Raw genomic sequence first — 11,381 nt, forward strand, 5'->3', positions numbered from 1 at the left:
CTAATTCTTGGGGTGTATAGTGAACATTGGAGGCTGTAGGGCTCACTATTGCACTGAACTCTTTCTAACGATTCATGAAATGATTGAAACCACTGTGAACTGGTCCCAACTCTGTGATATATATTCACTAAATAAATCATATCTCCAGTGTTTTCTGTTTTAGTGGAGGCACATTGCAGGGACGCAGACAGGGGCAAGCCATTACTGAACACTGTCCAATGGGAATCACAGTCATGGGAATCACTGGTCACACACGGTTTATTAGGAAGACTGTCTTTTTTAGATAATGTTCATCACAGACAGAAATGAGGGGAGTGTTAAGTGAGGATTGTATACAACATTTGTTCAGTTTTTTTAGAGGAGAGTATTAACCAATATAGGGGCAGGTAGGTAGAGCAGGTCGACCACTAATCAGAAGGTTGGTGGTTCAATCCCCAGCACCCCCGGTCTGCATGTTGAAACGTCCTTGGTCAAGATACCCCAAATTGCTGTGTCATCAGTGTGTGAAAGTGTGTGTGTGAATTGGTGAGGAGAGAAATGTGATGTGATGCTTTGGATAGAAAGCTTTGTATGGGTCCTAATAAGCAGGCTGGCACCTTGCATTGCCTCTGCCATCAGTGTATGAAAGTGTGTGTGAAAGGGTAAGTGGGCTGGGCCACTTTTCAAGGGTTGCTAGACTAGTGCTCTGCACGATGCAATCCATTTCCCAAAATACAGTCCAAATACATGATTTACTGAAAATTCTCTCCAAGTGAGATGCTTCAGGGGATATTTACTAAAGCCAGATTTATGCTTCACACACGGGGAAGACACGTTTGGGAACACAAGTGTGTAATTATCACACAAAAGGAATCCTGTATGTGAGGAAATAATTCATTCATGCTCAATAAAAGAACCAGAATCAGATTAAAAATAAAAATATTGTGATTACTTACTGTGAGCCATTCAAATTCAGGAACAGTACATATACAAGAGTCATATGAAAAATAACAGGCTGCTGTCCTAGCCCTGTCTAGTCTGGTGGTGGTGCTGAATGGTGAGCTCCACTAAAGTGATCTTATAACCTCAAGTCCTGTTACTGCAGTGTTTTCATTGTCTGAACTACAAAGATATTATGACAGCTATGATCAGTCACCTTTCTCTGGCTATTCTCTCTCATTTTTATCACCTCTAAACAGAAACATGATGAATTACATACTGCATGAGTCCAAACAACATCACAGCAGTGCTACTTCTCTTTCATTTTTTTAAATGAGGAGAAACACAGTTTGGTTGTTTTAAATGTGCCTGCAGATTCATATTCCAGCATGGAGTATTAACTTTAAGGATGGCCTGGAACATTTCTCAGATCATTTGTAGACTTTGTGTTTTCCAGAGCTCATCGAGTCACTTGCACTGCTAGCATTCAGCCTGGAGGAGGCATTGAATCATGTGATTTCTGTAATACTCTCATGGAAAAGTTGGATGTGTTTATGAAAAGTGATCATCTTGAATGTCACTCTAAGCACACACAAAATGAACAGATGCTGATTGGTTACTCTGGATTGTGTGCTGCATATGCAGGTGCTTACGGGATGTGTGAAATTTTCTCCTACTGTACAGATAGCACCTGCTGAGTTACAGTTGTTAAGCACTACGTTGTTGTCAGAAAAGAATAGAACACTTCAACCTCCACATGTATTTTGCGTGTTATGAGGCTTATAATACTTCCTGTTTTTACTCTCTTCTCTGTAGCTTCTCTATGCTACAGTCCACATCTCTTTGGTAGCAGCTTTCATACCAGCATGTCACTCCTCTCCTTTTCGTTTCTCCTTCTCCTTTAAGCTCATCCACCTCTCTGTTTATCTTCTCATGCTTCTCATCCTTTCATCTTTTGCCCTCTCATCATCTTGTTTCTGCTAATCCTCTCACCCTCCTGTCACGTCCTTCTCGTCTTTCCTCCAACATACCTCTCCCTCCACTGCTCCCTCCTGCTCCTCAGCAATCTGTTCGTCCTCTGTCCTCCATTCACATCCTGTACCCTATTCTCTCCTTCCTCTTTCTCCTGTCCCTTTGTACTGCTTGTTTTTGTATACCTTCCTTCTCTTTTTTCTGCTAGCTTTTCAATCCACATGATTTTCTTCCTCCCTTCCCCAGCATCTTTCCCTTCTGTTACTCTGAAAGCAACAACCTTGTCACTTTTCTATTCTTCTCTTTCTTTTCTGTCACCCTCTCCTTCCATGTTCTTTCCCACTCCAGTTATTCCCTCTCGTCCTTTACTCTCCTCTTTTGGTTACAGTATTTAGAAGATTTGTGTGTGTGAGTGTATGTGTGTGTGTGTGTGTTGGTACATTGCTCATGTTGCGTCAGATCGGCTTGCACAAGGTCACAACCAAGGACGGAGAAGCAGCCCTCTGTCCTGACAGCCACACAGACCGGTGCTGCTGTGTTTTTGTCCACAGTCTGATAAAAGTCGACACGTGCAGCAGGTCCCTCTGGGTCTGCTGGAGATGCAGAGTGACTGCAGGTTGCTGTAGATTTTAAATTTGCTGTTGTCATTGCCTTCATGAAGAAGCTGGTAACTCCAGCTGGGAAATAATCAAAGCTCCAGGGGACCTGGTCTGAGAGGGATCTGTTTTTGTGATTTAACTCTTTCTTTTGTCTCAGTTGGTCATATTCATTGCAGTGAAGATCAACATCAAATGCAGAAGCTGTTCTTGGTGGCAGCACCTAGCTGATCCACACAGTAGCTCAGCTCAGCTGCCTCTAAATAACCAGGTTCTCTGAACATTACCAGAGAAACATGCGCGACTGCGTGTGCTGCTAATCTGTGGTGTGAAGGTCAGTGTGGATGGCCATCCTGCTGTCTGGATTACCTCCAAGCCTTCTCACTTTTCACTGCTGTAGTATCTCTCCTCTAAACTGCTGTGTGTTGATGTGTGTGCACCTGTCTTCAGGATATAACACAGCAGTGCATCAGCACTCTGCCAAATAACTGCTGAGCTGTGTGCGGGGGTGGGAGGGGGGTGGGGGAGGGATACTTCTCCCTCTTCAGCTGACTCAAGCTCTTAAAAAAACTGTCACTGCAATGTGCCTCCAATGTAATATATAGCTTGTATGCAGTGTTATTGCTGCATTGTGTAGTAAGTATGCTCACTGTGTTGTGAATGAGAAAAGTGATGTGTTTAACAGCCACAGCATTGATGATGTGATGATGATGATGATTATGTTTTTATCATTATGATGATAATGTAATGCAGGTTGATGTTCTTTCATGCTGAGGGAGAAAAAAAGAGAAAGCTTGATGCCTCACAGGTACTGTCTCTTTCATATCTCTGTTCACATGACCTCTGTATCATTATACCTGCCTCTCCCTCAATAAAACCACCTTAAAGCTGTTTATTTCTTATTTACTCACCTTCATCATTACCATAAAGTGTATTGAATTTTTGTTTTTCTGGGGTGTATAATCATTAGTCACGAGTGTGGTTTATAGAAACTCATATACCTTCAACACACAACAACTGACAAAACAGGTACAGCGCAGAGTCACTGAGCAGACACTGTGCAAAACATAAATAAAAGCAGATACAGTCATTTGCAAGCAAACTGTGTTCACTGACAACAGTTTTACAAAGTGTTCCTGAGCCCATGTAGTAACCTGTAGTAGTCACAAAGTGTTGAACCTCGCTCCCTCCTCGCTGTGAATGGCCGAGCCCCTCAGCCTGTTTACCTGTGGGATGTTCCACACAGGGGTTTTTGGATTGCCCCAGAAACACCTGTGTGGACACTGTTTGGGAACTCCCAGTCTTTTGTTACTCCTGTTCCAACTTGTTTAAAACATGATGCTGCATCGAATTCAGAATAAGCAGATATTTACAAAAAATATGAAATTGATTAGGTAAAGTATTAAACATATTGTCTTTGTGCTGGATGAGAAAATGATCACATTCTGTTTTATTCATGTTTTACATAGCGCCCCCACTTGTTTGGAATAGGGTTTGTCTGTATGTCTGTATTGGCTTGTGGAAGGACTAGAGTGAATGAAGCAATGACTCCTCTACTTGACTTACCTCCCTCCAGTATCTGAATACCAACACAGAGGCAGACATGACACGCTGTTTAAAAGTCCATCTTTTTTTGAGCTGTTATGTACATTATATGAGTGAAATGAGGTCATCTCTATTTCGGTAGCCACCTTCATTGTGTGTGTGTGTGTGTGTGTGTGTGTGTGTGTGTGTGTTTTAACCAAAATGTTGCAAAATATGTCAAACAAAATGCATAACTAGAAGGTGCCCCTGTTGTATAAATACTGTAGTTTGTGCCACCACGGAGAATACAAGCTTCACAGCTGTTATAATTACAGCTGTATATAATGTCAGAATTCTATTGTGACAAGTTTTCAGATTATGAAAACATCCATAAAAACTTAAAACCACTCCTGCAGCATGATCTTGTCCATCTCTAATCTGATATATTTGGATAATGTTCAAAATGGTTGCGATTTGGTTCATTTCAAAGGCTAGTTAATGTTATTGTGTCTCAGATCTCAGCAATTAGCTAGAAGAGAACGTTCCCAGTGGCCTGTGGGCACTGCCAGGATTGCACCTTGTTCTGTTTGATGGTGCCTCTAAGTGCAGGAGATAAGGGAAAGTCTAGTGTGGTGCGTCTCTGATTTTTGTGGATTATGTTGCCTACACCGGTTGAACACATATCGATATCGATATCAGAGAAGCTTAAACTCATCTCTTCACTTTAGCCATTAACTCGCTGTGACTTTTCTGATACAGGCCTGGAATTTTTGTGCTTTGCCTCATGCTTATACACTGCTGCACTTCTTTTAAATTGTTGTATTTTGCTTGGTTTTATGCATTCTATCCTTCAACTTTATTTTATTACTATTGTTCAGTGGTTTTATTTTACATCTTATATTATGCATTGTCTTAATTTTCATCCTTATCTTATTTTTGCAATTATTATCAAGTGGGTTTTATCTCCACTGTATTTTACATTCATATTCTATCCCTGTTTCTATGTTCATTCTGTGTCTTTTATGTGAGGCACTTGTAAAGTACTTTGAGCTGCATTTCTTTATGAAACGTGCTATACAAATAAAGTTTATTATTATTATTGCATACTTCCTTTTGATGGTGAAGGCTCTGCTCAACCTTAAAGAGAGGATGAAGAGCTCAGACATTTGAAAGTTACTCAAAGTAGTAGAACTGCAGCCCCCTCACTTCAAAAGACCCCAGTTGTCTGATTAGGATGACTTCTGGAGGTTTTCACATTCAAATGCGTGGAGACCCCAGGACTGACCCAGATCACGCTGGAGGGATTACATACCCCATCTGGCCTGGGAGTGTCTTGGGATCCCCAGGAGGAGTTAGAGATTGTGGCTGGGGAGAAGGACATGAGGACTACCTTGCTTAACCTGTTGCCAATGCAGCGTCTGAAAATGGATGACTGGATAAATAGAAATGATAGACAAAATAATGAAAAGAAGACCCTGGTTTTGTGAAATTTCCCTTTAAAGTTTTGTGTTTTTGTACATTGCACAGGGCAAAGGAAGTTTCCAGCTGTCCTGTTAATGTACCTTGTACCTCTGTTAAACCTCCTGTTCACAATAATGTGTTTGCAGTTAATGACATGGTTACATGGGTTGCTTATAGGAATGGTCTATTGATATTCCTGTTTCCATCCAATAGAGCCCAACTAACAACTGACAGCTCACCTTCTGCTACAGCAGTTTCCCTTAAATCTACTGTTGTGTAGCCTTGTGGCTGTCTGTTAAAGGATATAACAAAGGACATTTTCTGCAACTTGGGTCGTATTTTTGTTGGTTTTTTGCATCATTTCTGGCAGCAAAATTAGCGTTGTAATAACAAAGGTAATTGCTGAGATCTGGGAACATATCAACATCACTAAAGATAGGTGCAGTGGGTCGAGAGACACAAGCAGTCAGACCGTCAGACAGGTTGTAATAAAGCCCCAGGTTAGTAAAACCGAATTTGGAAGAGGAAGCAAAGGTGAACAGTAAAATTATCACCCAAACTGTCTGTAATCACCCAGCCCTAAGAGTACATTTTGGCTCTGTCTGGAACAAACAGGGAGTTTCATACTGTATGACACTGATGTGGCCTTGTTCTGGATTAAATGCCTGTAAATTACTGTGGGCCTTGCACATAATCTAATTGTGTGTGTGTGTTTGTGTGTGTGTGTGTATGCGTGTTACAGACCGTGGAAAGGGCAGGCAGAGACAGGCCATTTTAGGAGAACATCCATCATCCTACAGTGATAACGGCTATGGTAAGACTAAGACACACACACACACATGGTGTAGCACCTTCACCTGCATTTGAAAATGTATCCCTGCCAATTACACTCACTTTAATGTCAGCTCTCTCACAACACTCACACATACACACACTGTGAGGGGTGAAAAGGGTTATCAAAACAATGCAGGTGTGTGTGTGATAGTGAAATGCTCTACATAACAATGGTTGCACTTTTTTCAAATTGTGGGAACCCTCCTGAAGATACTCCAGCCACATAAAACAATACACGCAAGTAGTCTTGCTCTAATGAGATGAATTTCAGGGAACTTTATTGAACTGAAGTGAGTTGGGAATCTCAGCTTGTATTGTCTCTGCCTCCTCAGGTCCACCCTGCCCCCTGCTGCCTCTGCCTGGCAACAGCAGGTACAAGCTCGCCTCAGTGGATGTTCCAGACATGGTGTCCTACCCTCTACCCCAGTCATCATCCTCATACTCTAGCCATGCCCCCAGCTCCGTTGCCATGGTGAGTGGCCTCCATCCATCCAAGATGAACTGCACCCGCATCTTCAATCTCTTCTGCCTCTATGGAAACATTGAGAAGGTAGGTGTGCGTGTATTTTAAGTTGGTGTTTGACAGATTTTGCTGTTTCTTGTCTATTAGAGAAACAAACAAAACTGTTGGAAATGTGGTGGATGGTGAAATCCTGTTTGCAACCGTCAAATTCATCCAAGAGACCCTTGACAATTTGCTACAGAGGCATATTATCAAGGAATGGAACTTGACCTACAACTCGCCAATCTGGCTGGTGTTTAAACCAATTGGCAGATTCTCAACTCAACTCACAATCAACTACTGCACTATTGTGATGTGAAACTCCCCTTGGTGTCACATGATGATTGGAAGAGAGATGAACCTTCCGCTGTACCTCTTGTACCGACCTGAGGAAGTCAGTGTTGCAACCACTTATGCACAACAACGTTCGGGCCATGTTCGCTTGGGCCCCGAAGAACTTGGAAGCCAGTGTTAAAGGAGCCAAAGCCTACTACAACAGGACATCGTGTCACCATACCATGTAGAGAATATGTCTTTTTTCAGATTCACCAAACCGTTGGGAATCTAAAAGAAGTACCTACCAGGCTAGCTAGGCCCCTTCATCCCTGTGACAGGGGCATGACATAACCAAGGATATAAGAATCGCCGCAGCCCGCTCCACCTTGCTTCTCCACTGCAACGAAGAGTTGCTAAAGGAGTTCCTAATGAAGCATTTGTACTTCTGGACGAGCAACAGAAGGAACAGAAGGAAGATACAGACTAGGATAACTTCTATGTCCTGCTCTCTTTCAAATAAGCTGACATCTCACTGTTTTACCTGCTGCCATACAAGGACTAACCTGCTGTCAGACCCACCAACTAAGCACTGCAATGGCCCCATCATTGTCCGAGCTTGAAGAATCTCCTTTGGACCTACCAGACACACATGTTAATCGCTCCCTAAAGCGATCTGAAGTAAGGGGCTATTGTCTGGCCAGAGACGGGCTAATAATAATAGCTAGTAATAGCTTTATTGTAGTGTAAGCCTTACTTAATTAACAGACTGTCGAGTCCTATTGTTGCTGTTTGATGTACCTCAGTAATTGTGCTTACTGCTTGTTTGTGTTAGCCCTACACTTTACATTCATTGTGTTGTCCCACATCATGGTCTTTGATGCCTCTGTGTGTGAAGCCGGGAAATTGCACTTCATTGGTTAAAAGACCGGTACCACAGCTGACGAAACCCAAGTTTGCGTGATGGGGCAGTTTTTGTGTCTTTCCAGGGCAGTTAGGATCTCCTCTGCTTTGCTCTGAGTACCTCTCTCTCTCTCTCTCTCTCTCTCTCTCTCTGAATCTGTCCTTTAAGGAATCATTACAAATATATTTATTATTATATTGTATGTATTTATTTATTAGTGTTACATCTGAAAAGGTGAGTGGAGATGGATCATAATGTATATTGCTTTTATAAGACAGCTGCTAATTGTGAGTATGTATGTGGTTGTAGGTAAAGTTTATGAAGAGTGTTCCTGGCACAGCGTTGGTTGAGATGGGAGATGAGTATGCTGTGGACAGAGCCATCACACATCTCAACAGCATCAAGGTGTTTGGCAAGAGACTCAATGTCTGGTGAGAAGTAGATCAACACACACCTACACTCTAAGTTTCACGTCTTTCCGGTCATTACCTTGCCACGTGTGTTATAAAGATTATTCTTGCAAAAATGAGTCAGATGCAATATCGCTGAATTATAGATCCTAAATATGTCACATCTATCTAAATTAATGTTACAAATAGAAGGTTTCTGATTAAGTGGCAAACTGAAAATGTCAGAACAGAAAGCATGAATCAACTAAAGCACCACCACAAGTTTAATATATACATAGAGTATCTGTGGTTGTATAGTGTTTGTTAATCTCTTCATTATTTCTTTCAATAAGTAGTAATAAGTTATATAATAATATAGTAAATAATATAATAATAAGAGCCACAAGTTTTCAGATGTTTTATCTGACCAACAGTCCAAAAGCCAAATATATTTAATTGACTATGCTATAAAACAAAGAAAAGCATTAGTGAATCTTTTTCACCCCATGAATGACAATTGGGACCATGTAAAAATGTTTTCTCACTTTAATATGTTACCACTTGGGTTCGTTGTGTTTTCTATATCCATTAATAAATCAAATCAAAAAGGCCCCTTGTCCTCTTGGTGGCACTACACAGTTCACAGTCTCAACACTACAACCTTGATTTATGATATGTTGTGGTGGTGTTTATAGTATTTCTGCTCTTTAATGAAAAGCAAACACATGATTTTGATCAGATGGGAAACACAGGTGTTGTGTTGTGTGCAGTGTGTCTAAGCAGCATGCAGTGATCCCCAGTCAGGTGTTTGAGTTAGAGGATGGCAGCAGCAGCTATAAGGACTTTGCCATGACCAGGAACAACCGCTTCAGCAGCGCTGGACAGGCCTCCAAAAACATCATTCAACCACCATCTGCAGTGCTCCACTACTACAACGTTCCTCCATGCATATCCCAGGACCATTTACTGAGGGTATGGAACTTCTGTCTGATAAAAGTACTTCAGCACAACAATCTGGTGTTAATCTGATTGATTTACAAAAGTAACATTTATGTAAATGTTTGCCTCTCGCCAATAGTCAAAACATATAAATCACATATATGTACATAGAAAGTACATACTGTATGTTTCTAAATATTTTCATAAATTCCTCATTTATTTTCGCAGATATGTGCAAAGATTTTTCAAAGACAAATACTGGAGTATGGATGCATTGTTTCTTACATTAAATCCAACCAGCTGAGTCAAACTCAGGACCAGTGACAATGCAAATTATTGAGTTAGTGTGCCAGACAAATATGCCCAAAAAATGTAATTTTCCTTACATTGCATAGTTTATTAAACATTTATTAGAAATACATGCATGCCTTCATAAATATTATGAACCTACTACATGCTATATCTAATACTACATAATGTTTTTAGCAGATATTGAATATTAAAACATAAGGCGGCTGTGGCTCAGGCGGTAGAGCGGTCGTCAGTGGTACAGTCCCTGGCCTGGGCAGTCGACTTGTTGAAGTGTCCTTGGGCGAAATACTGAACTCCAAATTGCTCCAAATGCTGTACCATCAGGGTGTAAGTGTGTGTGAATGGGTAAAGCCCATAATGAGCACGTGGCCTAGCCACCATCATATGAATGTGTGTGTATGAATGGTTGAATGCAGACTTGTTGTAAAGCGCTTTGAGTGGTCATCAGGCAGGAAAAGTGCTATATAAATACAGTTCATTTACCATGTCCCTCTAAGAAACAACACCTGCTCTTACAGTATATGTATATACATAAGATTTTTAAATATTATTCATAATTATTTCAAGTGTCATCCTGCTTATTCTTGCAGGTTCATCATCAGTTGAAATGAGCACGCCAATATTTCATATCAAAATGTGCTTTTGCAGCTGTTTGAGCTGATGTCAGAAATGTCATGATGCAGGGAGGGGCAGTCCTGCTGGGAGCACATGGAGACTTGTCTGAGTTGAAACCCACCTCCAGATCAGGCCATATGATGGCTGAAGTTTAACATCTAAGTTTTGCCTAATACAGCTTTGCTCATACATTTGCTGCTGTGTGTGTTTTGGCAGCTGTGTACGGAGCATGATGTGCCGGGCTTCGTCAAATTCAAGATGTTTGATGCCAAACGTAAGCAGAACTTCAGTGTGTGGCTTTTTACTAGGATCTTGTTTATAAAGTTTGTGTCCTCTTTTTGTAGTCAGTCTGTGAAAAGACTGTTTCTTTTGCTTCTCTTTATGAACTGCTGAATTTCAAAGTTAAGTGATTTTATTACTTACATGTTACTCCCTCCTCCCACACCTTCTCTCTCTCTGGTTTTACTTAGCTACTGCTCTATTTAATCTCATTTTATTTCTCTCTCTCCCTCAGCCTCCTCTAAGACCATCTCTGGCTTGTTAGAGTTTGACAGTAAGACAGAGGCTGTGGAGGTTCTTACTGTTCTCAACCACTACCAGATCAGGATACCCAGTAAGTCTGTCTGAAAGACACCTCCTGTCCGACAAGCATTCATAAAACTCAATGTCCACTCTGTCAAGATCTCATGCAGCTTGATTACATGTACACCTGAAAGTAAAATCGATGTATATCTAGTTACACTTTCCAGTTCCTTTTCCATAATACTGATTGACACACCATACTTCCTAGTATTTTTAAGATAAGATAAGATAAGATATACTTTATTAATCCCCAGCTGGGGAAATTCTGTACCAGGCATAAACATTTTTTTCACATGTAAGACATCACAGTAAAGGTAAGGTATAGTCCTTTGGTTACAATGTGCAACCTCACCACTAGATGTCACTAAATCCTCCATACTGGACATTTAAGTACAGGAAGGCAAGCCTGTGTCGTGAAGGTTGCATGATAGTTTAACATTCCTGTCACTGATGACTGATTCAGTGTATGCCCGTAAATCTGTGGCAGGGGCTGGCTAATGTCTCAGACAGGCTCTAATACAAAGTGTGTATGTATCTGTGTGTGTGTGTGTGTGTGTGTG

The 11,381-nt window shown here is 41.1% G+C and overlaps 1 protein-coding gene across 2 annotated transcripts in view; it reads left to right on the plus strand.

Moving 5' to 3' along the window:
- The window catches only part of LOC121613877 (heterogeneous nuclear ribonucleoprotein L-like), a 45,957-nt gene that overhangs the window by 29,597 nt on the left and 4,979 nt on the right, over nucleotides 1-11,381 (plus strand). For both annotated transcript variants that reach the window (XR_006007215.1, XM_041947568.1), the window contains exons 8-13: nucleotides 6,214-6,285; nucleotides 6,638-6,855; nucleotides 8,294-8,415; nucleotides 9,144-9,345; nucleotides 10,456-10,513; nucleotides 10,754-10,852. Coding sequence is in view for 1 of the 2 variants with exons in the window: in XM_041947568.1 (XP_041803502.1) it covers nucleotides 6,214-6,285; nucleotides 6,638-6,855; nucleotides 8,294-8,415; nucleotides 9,144-9,345; nucleotides 10,456-10,513; nucleotides 10,754-10,852 (771 nt within the window). In the remaining variant the exon portion in view is untranslated. The remainder of the gene's footprint in view (nucleotides 1-6,213; nucleotides 6,286-6,637; nucleotides 6,856-8,293; nucleotides 8,416-9,143; nucleotides 9,346-10,455; nucleotides 10,514-10,753; nucleotides 10,853-11,381) is intronic.

Source organism: Chelmon rostratus, chromosome 11 (genome assembly GCF_017976325.1).
Source record: "Chelmon rostratus isolate fCheRos1 chromosome 11, fCheRos1.pri, whole genome shotgun sequence".
Taxonomy (NCBI): Eukaryota; Metazoa; Chordata; class Actinopteri; order Chaetodontiformes; family Chaetodontidae; genus Chelmon; species Chelmon rostratus.